The following is a 15,116-nucleotide window of genomic DNA, read 5'->3' as shown; positions in this document are numbered from 1 at the left end:
AACATAAACTGTGCACCTATGGATGAGGACAATGGGGAGTGGGGAAAGGGCAGAGGGTGGGGTGGGAACCTGGTGGAGGAGAGCAAGGGTGGGGGGGAGGAACATTTGTAATAATATGAACAATAAAAACTTATTTAACAAAAAAAAGAGTTTGGTATAAAGTAAAGAACTTGGGATTCCATTTTCAAAAACTGAAATTCAAGATCCAACTATGCCTGGCTTTGTAGACTTGAACTGTGTATTTCTTCTCTAAGCATTTATCTGTGGGCCAAGAATCATTCCATGAATGTCTGCTTCATACGGGAATTTAGGCCAGGTTCTTGGGACCTCACAAAGAATGAGAAAGACCAATCCTCTGTCTAAAGATTACTATTTAGTCTCAGTTTAACAATCTATAAGTTAGGGAAACTAATAATACCCATCTCGCTGTGTTATGAAAATCAGTTGTGATGGTGGATGGAAAAGCACTTTGAAATCTGTAGCTCCTGCCTATTTCCTTTGGGACAGAGGCTAGGACCAGCCCCTGACAGCTCACCGCAGGCCCTGTGCATGTGATTTCACGGCTTCCTCCCACCACAGAAACAGCTCTTCCACATGCATGAAAGGCTCATCCAGTTCCATCCCATTAGGCACTCAACTTCTCTAGGCCTCAGCCAGGGTTGCCTTCAGCCCTTATTACCTCCAGGAGACAAGCTCCCAGACACATCTCTTCTTTCTAGCCTTAGATCCTGCTGCTACGTATTTCTGTTCTATTTCTGATCCACAAAGATGTTCCCAGTGGACGGGGTAGTTGACAGGTACCTTCATTGGATACCTTCTACAATAATTGCAAGGGATTTTTGTTAAAGGCCCAGTCAGTCATCCGAGCCTTGCTTTTTCTGGAAGGGTGCCCCAAAAGCACACCACATTTTCTACAGACTTGATCAAGATGTGCTGTACTAGTTTCCTATTGCTGCTGTAACAAATTGTCAGAAGCTCAGTGGCTTAAAATGACACAAATGTGTCATCTTACAGTTCTGGAGGTCAGAAGTCTAAAATGGGTTGGCAGGGTTGCTTTCCTTCTAGGCAAGAGTCTATGGAGAACCTATGTTCTTGTCTTTTTTTCCAGATGCTAGAAACGGCCTGCATTTTTCCCCTCATGTTCTCTTTCTCTGTCTTCAATGCCAACAGCTGCAGTGCTGCCACTGTACATGGCACTGTAACCCCCTTGATTTTATATGTCCCTTTGACCTAGCTTTTTATCTGAAGTGTCCTGCATTTCTATTGTTTTAAGTCACCCATCTTTTATTAATTTGTTATAGGAGCTACAAGAAACTAACACACAAAGGTATAACAGGAATAGACCAGAAGACTGGATGACCTCATTTTGGCACTGCGGTGCCCTAATCATCTGTGACAGCATTGCTAGCCATTCCAGAACTCTAGGACAATGTCATCTTGGTAAACAGTAGAATCTCAGTAGCAGAGTTCCACCCAGGTCCTTCACCAAAAACAAAAAACCCTTGAGAATTAGTGCCCCTAAGAAAGTTGAGTTGATATAGGAAGAGTCAGCCCCTCCTAGATAGTCTACTCCCAGTCTTCTTGTGTAAGCATATGAGTGAGGGTTTGGGGAGGGGCTTTGAAGAGGGGCCACTAATCCATTTTCCATTTTCAAGCTAGTGTTCATGAAAGAGTCAAAAGCTTGTCTTTCTGGAGAAGAAAAATATGTTCCTTTGACTACATTCAAGACACTGGAAGTAGCAGAAATCAAACATACCCCTAGGACTTCTTGAAAAGTCACAGAATGCCTCAACCTGATCATTCCTCAGACTTTATTAATTCATAATATTGTGTTCCATCAAGAGCATCACTTTTTATTATCTTGCTGCTCTGAATTGAATCCCGCTTATTATTCTCATCTACAGGGGCCATAAATTAAAATCATGTAGAATTTATAATCTTACAGTTCATTATCTATGATTGGTATTATCTCACTGCTTTTTGTTCTGGCCCTTATATATCCCCTGACAAGAAATATGGCAATAGAGTCTAAATACCATCTAACCAATACATGTTGAGTTAAAAAAAAAAAAAAAAACTTTAGTAACTATACTAGCCTAAAGGGCACCCATCACTCCTCCTTATCTCCACAACCAGCATAGTGTCTGCCAAAAAAGACAGAAAAAGTGAGATCCTAAAGAGTTGGGAGTTAGAACTAGAATGTAGGTCCTTGTTTTGCCATTGTGCAGATTGGGTATATCACCCTTCACCTTTACCTCTTTCTCTGAAGGTTAAAGGACACTATGATACACAAGCCTCCTTCATGGGGAACAACCCTACTTCAGGCAACAGGTAGAGATGTAATTAGTTAACTCAAAAAGTAATGTGTGGCCCATTACTGAAAGCTCTGAATGCCCCTCAGTGGCATTCCAAAGTATCCCTATGACCTGGGAGGCAGGTCCCTTGTTTCTAAGACTGATCAAGGATGTGTGAGTATAGATTCCCCTGTTAAACCCCAGGAAAAATAAACACAAGTTTCTAACAGTGGTGAGATCTCCACAAGTTATATTTGGATTTGTTTGTTCACTAAAGATTTTGATGAAGTAGACTGGTATAGCCACAGTGGCATGTGTCATGCCTATTCACATCATTGTCTTTAGTGATGTGACATACTACCATGTTTGAAAGAGCAAAGATTTTTCAGTGATAGAAGTTATCAAAAATCACTAAAAAAATGAATATTCCAATCTTGATTGATTTATCTAATTGGAAAATGTTCACATTTAGTATGTGCCCTGGTTCTTGGGACCCAGTTTATAAAAACATAAAGGCATTGATAGATTTCCACATTGAAAAGTGATTGTCCTTTCCTCTACTCCTTCTTCTTTTCTTTTTTCTCACAGTTCTCAGTGTAATATGCCGATGTCAGAGGTCACAAGATAGAGGATGGAGGAGGAGAAATAGGCAAAGAGTGGCAAAGCATAAACTATTGGCATTGTTTTAAAAATTGCTGAAAATGGTGTGGCTCAGTGGATGTAGCATCAGCCTGCAGACTGAAAGGTCCCAGGTTCAATTCTGGTCAAGGGCATGTACATTGGTTGTGGGCACATCCCTAGTAGCCGGTGTGCAGGAGGCAGCTGGTCAATGTTTCTCTCTCATCAATGTTTCTAACTCTCTATCGCTCCCCCTTCCTCTCTGTAAAAAATCAATAAAAAAATATATTTTTAAATATTTAAAAGCACTGGATTTCAAAGTTATAAAATCTGACTTCATAATAGATACTTGTCTCTCTCTCTCCTGGTCTCACTGAACTGTGATCATAATTCAACAGTTATCAAATAAAAACCCTACAGTAATGAAAAATACATGTACTGCCAGGACTATTTCTGGAGCTGGGAATTGGAATCCAGAGAAATCCCTAGTGGTGGCTGAATGGGAGAAAGTCTGAAAAAGAGGCTTACGTCAAAAGTACAACATATCTAACTATGCCTCAGAATCATCTGAGACGCTTATAAAAACATAAAATTTCCGGAGTTCCATGGAAATTGAATCTGCAATGAAATATGTTTTTCATCTGCCACATGAACAGAAATGACAGTCTGACAATACCAGACACTGGTGAGGGGTACAGTCCTAGGAAAGAACACTAACACATCCCTATTGGGGGTCATAGTTTGGTGCCATCACTTTGGAAGATACATCAGCCCTAATCATTAGACTATAAGCTGCACCCCATGACCCAGCAATCCCATTTCTAGATCTATGCTCTAGGAAAACTCTTAGACATGCTCATGCATGCAAGTATAAACAAAAATGCTTACATTAGTGCTGCTGGCAATAGTAAAAACCTGGAAACAATCCAAGTGTCTAATGAGAGTAGAAGAGATAAATTGTGAGATTTTCATGCAATGGATTAAAAACTAAATGAACCACAGTAACAAGCATCAAAATGGACAAACCACAAAATGACAGTCTTATGCCATTTATATAACAGTTTGCAAACCTGGTCCATATGTTGTCTGGGGCTACATACATAAGTGGTGAAACCATAAACAAAAGCAGACTCATGATGAACACAAAATACAGGATAGTGTTTACCTCTGAGAAAGGAAGATATTTTAAAATGTTTTTTAAATGTATTGATTTGAGGGATTTATTTGTTGTTCCACTTACAGGAAGAGATTTTTATCTGGGTGGGGGATAGATTGTAAAGGGATGGACAACATTCAAATTCCTACACTTGGTGGTGAGAACACAAGTGTTGATTTTATTGTAATCTTTAGTCTATGCATATATGTTATATCTACATTTTTGCATGCTAAATTTTATAATAAAAATTTGAAAAAAAACCCATACAACAGATTTCTAAACTCCATCTCAGAACTACTAAATCATAGTTTCAGCTAGGGGGTCTGTGCAGTATTTTATATAACTTCTCCAGAATAGTTGGATGCACTGTGAGGTTAAGAGCCACTCACCTACATACAGACACACATTCTCTACAATAAATATCAATATCCAGGTGAAAGAAGCTTAAAATATAAATCAAAGTCAGGCAATTTCAAGAGGCATAAAAAAAATAAAAGGGTAGCCTGGGACAGCGTATAGGAAAAAATGGTCTCTCACCACAAGGCTCCAGGCTGATGAGGAAGCCTAAGAGCCATTAGTTACCTTTGTGCCACCTCCAATGACCCCCTAGAGTAGGGGTGTCGAACTCAATCAGAGAAGGGGCCAAAATCTAAAATCCAGCCTAAATCGCGGGCCGAATGGTTTACTGAACAGTCATAAACTGACAATGTCATAAACTGACAGCGGAGTGCAGTGATGACAGCGCGGTGCGGGCCACATTGCAAGGCCTGGCGGGCTGAATTTGGCCCGCGGGCCTTGTGTTTGACACATGTGCCCTAGAGCTTACTAGAACCTGGTCCCTGTTAGATTCCAAGTAAGATAATCACCCCCCAGAAATGGTCCCAGGGAAGGCTCTTGCCATAACCTTTGTTACAAAGAAGAAACACAATGTGGCAGAAAGTGTCCATGTTTAGGACACATCACAACAGACATCTAGACGTAGGCCCACATGTACATGCTGTGTGATCTTCAGCAAGTCATTTGCTCTCTCTGAGCCTAGCTTTCCCATTTCCCTGTCTCCCTCATAAAACTGGAATCCAGTGAGACAGTGTGGGTAAAAAGATTTTGCAAACTGAAAGTACCATGTCAATTATTATTTCATCCTAAAAGCCAAATACTAGTACATAGGCTGTCAATTCTGAGTCAGCAGTTAGCTGGGTCCAAGGAATTAGAAGCTCTAAAATTTGTCATAGAGAGACTTGAAGGCAGGAGTAAGGCTTAGTGCCTCTACATCTTTCTCTTAAATCTCAACAAATATTTAACAAGCACCCACTACTTCTCCAGAGCCACCCTTTTCCAGTCCATGATAATTCAGAAAAGGATGTTCATAAATAGCTCTGGACTACCCAGAAGCACCTTGAATGCTAATAAGTAGCCTGAATATTCATTCATTAATGGCTTTGAAACTAACATTTACCCAGTTACACAATACCTTCCTAATCAGGGTTGCCAGATTTAGCAAATAAAAGAACAGGGCACTGAATTAAATTTACAATTTTTAGTATAATTAGAATAAATTTTAAAGTATAACTATGTCCCAACTATTGCATGAGATATATGAAAAATAATTTGTCCCTCAAGTTTAACTGGGTGTCTTGTTTTTAATCTTGTTTCCAAATGGACAAACAGATCAGCACTTTCTCCTACATCTTACATTGGGAAATGGCATGAAAGAGAGACATGAAATCCTGTTTCCATTACTTGGTAAGAGAATAAAGGGCTGGATTGATCTTGAAATTGGACTTGCATCCTCTCTTTCCTTGCACAGCTCAAGCAGGCATGGAGAAGCACAGATATTAAAAGCAGGTTTCAAAGGACATGGAGTAGAGCAGGGGTAGGGATGCCTTGATTTTTCAAACAGAAATTGACATTCCAGCCATCCTGGCCCATCCAGAACACTTGGCAGTAGCCTCTGCTCTTACCTCTGGGCATCTCCTTGGAATGCTCTGCCTCGGGCCCATCCAGCAGGTCCATCTGGGAGGCCTCCTCCGAGGCGACACGGCGCCAGGACCAGCTCTGGTTCCCAAGGTCATGGAGTGGAGGGGAGTACTCCAGCTCACAGGGGAAGTCGAAGCTGCACTCCAGCCCTGCAATGACAGTGACAGCCAATGGTGAGTGGGGCAAACTATTACCAAAACATGGCCATCCAGCCCTAGAGCCTTACTCCTCCATTCTAGGAAGTTGGCCTTTGTCACACGCGGATCTTCGCCCCATTCTGAAGTGGCAAGTTGTCAACTTCACAAGTGGCTGGCTCCATGTTGGTGAAAAGGAAGCTAAGAGAGAAAAAGGTGGTTTTTGTATGACTCAGAGTATGGGAGGTGTCCTCAGAGATGGCAGGAAAACTAACAGGTTGTACCCTGAGAAGATCTGCATCCTAGGAGGCTACCTGGTGACATGGAGAGGACTTAGGTCAAGTGGGAAGCGCCTGACTTTGCAATCAGATAGGTCTGGATCTAAGTCTGGCAGTGCCATTGCCAGCTGGTTATTCCAGGAAGTAAAATGAACACCTTTGGCTTCAAATTTCCATACCTATACATTGGGATGATAATATCTACTTTGGAAGTTGTCTGTAAGAACTAATAGATATTGCATTATCTGTGTATATAAGCTTTGTCCATCACTGAGGCTCAGGAAAAATCCTAGTCAGGTCCTGCCCTATCTGCAAAGAGAAAGCCATAGGGCTTATGTCTAACTCACAGCCCTGTTTGCCAGCTCTATTGTCTACCCTTCAACTCCTCTCCAGAAAAGAGGGCCAACGTTATGCCAGCTAATCCACACTATTCTCTCTGGAGGCAGGAATGGGGTCAGTCACTGGGTAAGGAGAAAGAAGGAAGAGGGATGTCTTATTATCTTTTTATCTGGGCTTCTTTGGGGGATAATCATCCTTGTGTCCAGATCATTCCATTTTTTGCTCTTCTTTTAGGATATAGTCACCTTCTCTTTCCCTTCCTTACTCATTGTACATTACCCAAAGAAGATGAAGCACTTTTTACCAGGTAGGCCCTCAAAGCTAGCTGATGCATCAATAGAATATGTACCAAAATGCGAATTATTCATCCACCTATTACTTCATCATCTCCCCTCAGCATGAGGATGTGAAGAAAGAAATAATGTGATATGAAGAATGAACCTCTGGATTAGAAATTGGGGGGAATTTGGAAGTGTCCAGGCTTGGCCAGTCTCTTCTCATGTATGGAACTTTATGCCCTCAATTGGAAAACAAGGGCTATAGACAAGTCACTGACTTGCTGGTTACCTTGAATAAGCCATTTACCCTCAGTGGGCCTCAACTTCCTCAAAATGAGACCTAGATTAGCTGCTTTCTAAAATCCATATAGATGTGACTTTTTTAAGGGTTCAAATTCTGGCTCTCAGAAGGGTTATAACTAATTTGATAAATAAAAATGTGTGATGGTGCTAATGTGTACAAAGTCCCAGTTATCACTGTGTGTTTTAATTGCTGATTCTGGGCTCTTGATATCTTGTTCTCCAAGAAGACTCTGCTGAAAATTTCAGAATGCAGAGAAGTGGGGCCAGTTCTAGTGTAGGCAGCCAGTCACCAGATGTTCATACCCTTAGGTAGCTGGCCCTGTCCTGGAGTGGGAGTAAAATAAAGCCCATAGACACAGGCCAAACTATAAGTTTAGGGGGAGAGGAAAAATCCCTTCAATTATACTCCTATTAAGCAACTTTCTTCTCAGCCAGTAGGGATTTATGTGCCAGCTGTTCTCTGGGAGCTGCCATTCTTCTGGTCCTAAGGTTAATACCACTCGCCCTTTCACGATTCAGACAGTTCACCTTTATAATGGCAAAAATGAACAGACTGAGCCAGCCTTGTCTGAGTTGACATGACACTTGCTGCCTACATATTTCATCAGCCTTGAAGACTTCCTACCTGCCTCTGGGGCTGAGCTGCTGCTATGAATTGGTATCCATGAATTGTAGACTGCTCTAATCTTCAAGACTCTCCTGCCAGGCACCTGGTTTAGATAGCAGAATGCAAGGAGAAAAGTAATCCAACATTTTGTACTCTGTGACACAAAAATGATCCCCATAATGAAAGGTGTGGCTACTAAATGTGGCCCTTCTGGGGAGGTTCAAAAAGACTCAGCCACATTAGGAAATGGCAAGTCAGAAGATGGGAGAGAAAATTACTGGCCATCCCCAAACCACATTGACAATTATTGTACCTTTCTCAAAGCTTCAATTACTGTGGTCCATCATCTCTCTTATTTTTTTCCCTCCAATTAAAGTTATCCAATTTATATTTTGACAGAAGTGTGACATGCATTCTTAGACACTGCCTGGCAGATGTGCAATCGATCATCAATCGTGGGATCTTTGGATTCAGAAGAGTCCAATAATTGGCTGTTTTTGGAGCAAATCTTGCCTAGTGAAACAGGCGAGGCAGACTCTCCAATTATCAAATGGGTTCGTTTTGAAATTCTTGCTCCAAGGCAGGCTCACTTTAGCTGTCAAAGCTGTACTCTTTGGCTTTAAATAGAAGTGGAGTTAACATTACTGCTCATTTGGGGTGAAATTAAATTGGGCCCTTCCTGCATTCTGATTTAATTTCCCATAAAACATAGGATGGGTTTCCTTCTCCTGAGCTAGTCTCAGTGCCTTTTGTACAATATTACCTGGGATGTATCTTTTCTAAAAAACACCAGGTTAAGTCTCATTTCCATGTTTTTTGTTTTTGTTTTTGTTTTTTTTTTGGTTTTTTTTTTTTTTTGAGGTTCTAGACCTACAGTGCTTCTTGAATCTCTCTCCTTAACCCTCCTCTGACTCAGTCTGTGTGGGATAGGGGAGTCTGTTTTACAGATGGAAGTCAAAGGGATCAAGGGCTTCAGTGAAGTGTCTAGCCTTAAGTAGCCCAATAGCAGAGGAAGGTTCCCACCCAAGGGAAGGGTTGGAAAATAACATTCACTGAGTCCCACCTCTCTGCCAGAGACTATACTAGGTATTGTCTTATGTAACTATATTTAATCTGAAAAAAACCCCCCAAAAAACAAACAAAAAAAAAACAATGAGAAGTGAATGTCCTGTCTCTACAGAGGATAAAACTTAGGCTCGGAAAGATTATTCTACTTGCTCAAAGATCAAATGACTTTTCTGAGGCCGAACCAGAATCTGACTCAGGGCTGGATAATGAAGACCCAGGCATTTTTCATCACACCTCCACAGCTTCAACATCTCAACCCACTTAAAGCAGCAGCAGCGGGGATAATAAAGAGCTTGATGATAGATCAGACATGTGGGTAAAAAGAAAAACTGAAAAAAGGGATGACTCAAAAAAGATCTCAATCCACTATTATATTTTGGTTATTGGACCCAAAGTCTGCAACCTCTTCAGATCTGCAAAGTCTCCTACACTACCCTAAGAGGACAGGTAGGTATTTCCTCTGTGTCAGACCCGTTTTGCAAAGTGACTATGATCTTCAGAAGAACCCAGAGATTTCAACCCTACCTTATCTACCTGCTAGGAACCAGGGAAATCGAACACAATGAGAAAAAGACATACTTTCCAGAATTTGCCGATCACATAGTTGAAATCACAACTATCCACCTTTTAGCCACTCCCATCATGAAAGAAAGATAAGGTAATGGAATCTCCTGGAAATAGTTCTCCTGTTGGGAGTCAAGTGCTATAAAGGAAAAGGTCTTGGCAGGGCAGTGATGATGTTCTGGGGTTGGTCTTGCAAACAGCAGCTGAGGGGTCTTGGGAGATCTATTTATCTCTCTCTGTCTCATTTTGTGCATTTGAAAAATGAAAGAAATAGAGCATACACCCTCTACGGTGCCCTCCATCTGTGAAGGTCATTCATTTTAAAGAGCTCATTCTGGGTCAACACAACCAATCCTATAGACTGTCAGTCAGTCACTTTCACTCTGTCTTCTTATAAATGAAGGCTTGTTGCCATCCCTAGAAGCAGATTCCCCGTGGAAGGAAGCTGAATGTGCATCATACTCAATTAGGACTCAGGTTATCTCAAAATTCACTCTCAAATTAGGAAGGAAAGTTCAGGTAAGTTTTACAGATGACTGTTCCAGGTGAATGTGTGTATGTGTGTGTGTATTTTCATGCATTTTTTTCAGTTTGTACCTATATTCTGAATTGCTCCATTAGCAGTTAGCCTCAAGACATTGTCTTAATATAAAAGACAATCATTCAGAAGACTACTATGGTAACTGATCAGAAAACTCTGTGGTGACCCTGCCCAGAGAGATGCACGGTTCTCTTACCAAAATTCCTTGGCTGTAAATAAGTTGGCAATGACAGCCCATTCTGACACTGAGTCTGAGGGTGGAAACCTAGCCTCTCGGTATGTTGTGAGACTATCAGAGTTGTCATGCCCAAGGCCTATGCCTAGCTACTCAGGCAGAGACAGGGCCTTCACATTCTGGGCCACGTAGAGAAGACTGCATGTAAGTTCCAGGCACAGACCATAACACCATGGAAGGACAGTAGGGCAATATGTTGTACTTTGGACATTTAGATCTTCCCTTTGGTGGGCTCTAGAAATAGTGCTCCTTTGTTTACAGACTGACCTCAGGCTCAAAAAAATCCCTTGAGTCAAGGCCTTTGTGTCTTCTTGATTTTAACCCTGTAAACCCAGAGGCCTCCCACTAGTTTCTTCATTCACTTAGTCAATTTCAATTAAAAGACAAGCAACCTCCTTTCGTTTTTAAGACACTTGTTCAAAGACTGACCAATTTCCAGATGACTAAAGGGTGGCAGGGGCCTTAAGAGCAACTGCCCTGGGGCAATCACAGGAATCCACTGGTTAATGTCACACAGACTCAACCCATCACAAGGTTTGGAAGCAAATGTTACAGAGTGAAAACCAGTAATAAAAACAGAGAAGAACACATGTTTATCAATCCCACAGGTACTTCACCCTTTTTCATTTTGTCTCTTACTACAAGTGTTTCAGAAGTCAGGCTTGGGATCAGACTTACTAGTAAGTTCTTGACTCTTGTAACTGTTTATAGAAGAGACCCAAGCTTCAAGGGGAGGACTCATGAAGGTCGTGGAAAGTATTTTCATAACTGGTAACATTTTCTAAGGGCTTTCTGGGTCAGATGCTATGTCAGGAACCCTACATCATTACCTTATTTAATCCCTATGAATTAGGCAGGAATCTTATCCCTATTTAGCAGAGGAAGATACTGGGATTTAGAGAAGTGAAACCACTTGTTAGGTTACCAAGATAGGAAGTGATTAAGTAGTAACTGATCTGCTTCCTCCCTGGGACACCTGAAGCCTTGGTGTCAGTATTTATAAACAGGAAATTATGACAAAATGGTAGCAGAAATAGGTATCCTCATTCAGAGCCACAGGCATCAATAGGGGCGGAGACCTGCAATGAGGCAGGACAGGAACTGAACCCATGGAGGGATAGGCAGGGCCAAGCTGTAGGCAGGACAGAAGTGAGGGCATCTGAGCCATCCTGAAAGGAACTGATACCATCTTTATATAGTTGAACATAGAACACCCTAATGGAAAATGAATCAGAGTACACATTTCCCATATGCAAGTGTTAATCCCATTGGGTATGTGATTCAGGAAGCTAGGGCTAAATGTACAGTAAGTCCCAGGTGAATTATACAGTTCTCTTAGAAGCCAAATAACAGAGCTTCATATTTGAAGCTATAGTTGATTATATAGAGTCCTAGAAATCAGCATTCTCAAAGCACTGTCAGTCCTTAAAGACAGTACCCAGCTCAGGGAAATTCCTAAGTTGCCAGAATCCTGAGGCACAAGGCAGGGTCTCCTTTTCATAAGTGATTCTCCAGAACTTCCCAACTGTTGACTTTCAGGGTCATGAGGAACCACCTGCCATTGAGAAACTGAGGCCTAGAGACAATGAAGTTTGTCAAAGGATGATTGGTAGTCAGGTTGCAAAATTGGTACTAAAACCCATTTCCTAACCCTGTGATTTTTATTGGTGGAATTATTATTATTATTATTCAAAGCTGTGGGTAACAAACAAACAGTACCTTAAAGAATTAGGAAATTTCCAAAAGTCCAGAGTATGCTTTTCTAAAAAACCTAGCAAAAATATACATGGCTAGGTTTCAAATAATCTCCAATAAGGCTTTCTGGATTCTTTCATCCTACATGTTCACCTGTGCCAACAAGCTGTGTTTGATGGTTGCTGAAAGCTTCCTGCTAGAGAGCAGATTTTTGCATAGACCAGAAGATGCAGTGAGAGCAGAAGGAGGGAAGCAGTGACTTATAAGTGAAGGATAAAGATCACCAGAGCCTGGCCAGCATGTTTCAGTGGTTGAGCATTGACTCGTGAATCAGGAGGTTTGATTCCAGGTCAAAACACATGTTCAGGTTGTTGGATTGATCCCCAGTAGGGGGCATGAAAGAGGCAGCCAATTAATGATTCTCTCTCATCATTGATGTTTCTATCCCTCTCTCTCCCTCTCCCTTCCTCTCTGAAATCTATTTTTTAAATCTTAAAAAAAAAAAAAAAATCACTAGAGAATTCTTGAAAACTCTTCCAACTTTGGACCAATCAGCTCCTGCTTTGGGGCAATTCATTTAACCTCTTGAATCTTAGTTTCATGAGTATAAACCTGAGATACCTATCATAATAATTAGCTGATAAAGACAGTATCTACTGTGACAACCAAGGAAGGACATGAATGTAGAAGTGCTTTCTTACCAATATGATACTGTATATGGATGTTCTTACCACTTTGGTCTCCCTGAGCCTCAGATTTACCACTGGAAACTGAGGTATTAGCTGAGCTGACTGTACCTTGGAGGACCCAGGCACCCTCCTCCCTTGCTCTGTTTCATATCCAAGCTTCAGGGGATACCTGGGTGTCTGGGGAGTAATTAGAAGCATCGAAGATGCATGGAGTCAGGCTGCTCATGATAAAAGCTCTGTCGCGCCAAAACCGGTTTGGCTCAGTGGTAGAGCGTCGGTCTGCGGACTGAAAGGTCCCGGGTTCGATTCTGGTCAAGGGGATGTACCTTGGTTGCGGGCACATCCCCGGTGGGGGGTGTGCAAGAGGCAGCTGGTCGATGTTTCTCTCTCATCGACTTTTCTAGCTCTCTATCTCTCTCCCTTCCTCTCTGTGAAAAATAAATAAAATATATTATAAAAATAAATAAATAAATAAATAAATAAATAAATAAATAAATAAATAAATAAAAGCAAGCTCTGTCGCTTTACTAGATGGGTACCTCAGGGCAAATCATTTAAATTCTCTATGCCTTACTTTTTCATCTGTAAAATGGGGGTTAAGGTAGAGACCACCTCAGGGAATTGTGAAAAGGATTAAATGCAGTTTGTGTACAAACACCTACTAGTAGAGCAGTGACTCGTATGTGATTTTGTATGAAATGATAGCCATCATCCCTGTGGCCTTTTGGGTGGCTCCAGGGATCTGTTGGCAGAGGAGAGTACCCAGCACAAAAGGCAAACTTTGTTGCAAGTCCTTACCCAATCTTTGCTTTCTGGCATGCTAACCAAGCTTTCCTTTGGAAGTGAAGTCACATTAGACCTTGAGTAAAGAGAGCTGGATTCTAGCCCTGGCTCTGTGGTATGATTTCAAGCATATCTTTAACCTCTCTAGTCTCAATTCCTCATATGAAAAAATGAAGTGGAGAAATAAAATGATTCTCAGGTCTCTCCCATCTCTATCATTCTAAGGCTAATTTCGCCTTTTGGGCAGACGGCCGAAACAGAATCCCAAGGGTCCTGACTTCTAACCCAGGCTCAAATAATTAGGGGCTTCTACTGTTCCCTTTCTAGGTTATCTCCCAAAGAGGCACTTAGCCCACCAGTCACCTTTGATATTAATCCACCAGCTGTCATCAACATCTGGTCATTCACTTCATAAAACTAAGTACCAAACCTGGCCCTTGTCTGTCCCCTCCCACAACCACTATTCATTTGTCATGGGGCCCTAGAACTGAAATCATACACTTCCTACAGCTTATTCCTTAGAATGCATCTGGGAACCAATCACCCAATTCCAGACATCTGTTTATCTCACTTATAATCAATCTGCAGTAAAGAAGGTCCAAGTCTCCTTCAATTAATCAATTATATAAGCACAGCCTTGGAAGACAGTCCTGGAAGATGCTCTCTAGCATGCATGCCCACATGGTGAGAGATAGGCACCAAAAGCTTAATTCTCATTTCTCTTATATGTGGTCCTAAAAATGATACAGAAAAAACAAATTGGACTTTGCTCATCATCCCAGATCAGAAAACGAAAAGGAATTGAAATTGGAGGCATTCTGAAGTTACTAGCTCAGCCTCCTCACTTACAGATGGGAAAATTTAAGGTGAAATGAGTGACTTGGCCCAAGTGGAGTGGCCTAGGGTCTGGAGAAGTAAGAGTGTGGAGACCAGAATTCAGGTTGGACTTCCAGTCCAGTCCAGTTCTCAGCCTGCGATTTCCAGGAAGCATCATGGAAGCGACCATACAAGCGGGGGGGGGGGGGGGGGGGGGGGGGGTCTCTAACAGAGTTAAGCAGGCTCTAGAGGGCATGAGAAATCCTAGTAATATATATACTGCACAGCATGACATCCATCTAAATGAGATCATTCCTGAAACCTGAAGGCTGGCAGACAGCTCTGAGGAATGCAGCATCCACAACAACCAGAGGAGGCTGTTGGTCACAGAGGGTCTCTACCTCAGAACATGCAAAGTGACCCTCCCATTTACTCTTTTATCTCTGCTGCTGAGGATCCTCTGGAGGTGAATAAGGAGTTCATTTCTGATGCCAGCCTCAAAAACAAGCAGATACCAGGTTCCATGTGGGCCCACAGGGCCTGGGTTTGAATCTCAGCTCTGCCATCAGCCCTAGGCAGATCACGGACCTCTCAACCTTTCCTCATTAGTAAGATGAGACTATTTAATCAGATTGCTTTGGGTCCTGACAGCTTGCAATTTTTATGAATTTCTCATAGACCAAATTATTCTAGTCATCTATTCAAATGCTTGTTAAAATCCTATTAATCTAAGGTCTCTTC

General features: G+C 41.7%; 1 protein-coding gene across 1 annotated transcript in view; it reads right to left on the bottom strand.

Annotated features, from left to right (window-relative positions):
• Positions 1–15,116, bottom strand: part of ALK (ALK receptor tyrosine kinase) — a gene marked incomplete at its 5' end in the record, with an annotated part of 534,776 nt that overhangs the window by 356,417 nt on the left and 163,243 nt on the right. Inside the window, one exon of the mRNA XM_084900171.1 lies at positions 6,030–6,194. Within this exon, the coding sequence (XP_084756297.1) occupies positions 6,030–6,194 (165 nt within the window). The remainder of the gene's footprint in view (positions 1–6,029; positions 6,195–15,116) is intronic.

This window comes from Pipistrellus hanaki, assembly GCF_964339955.1.
Source record: "Pipistrellus hanaki genome assembly, chromosome: 12".
Taxonomy (NCBI): Eukaryota; Metazoa; Chordata; class Mammalia; order Chiroptera; family Vespertilionidae; genus Pipistrellus; species Pipistrellus hanaki.
This window is presented reverse-complemented; position numbering and strand designations above follow the sequence as displayed.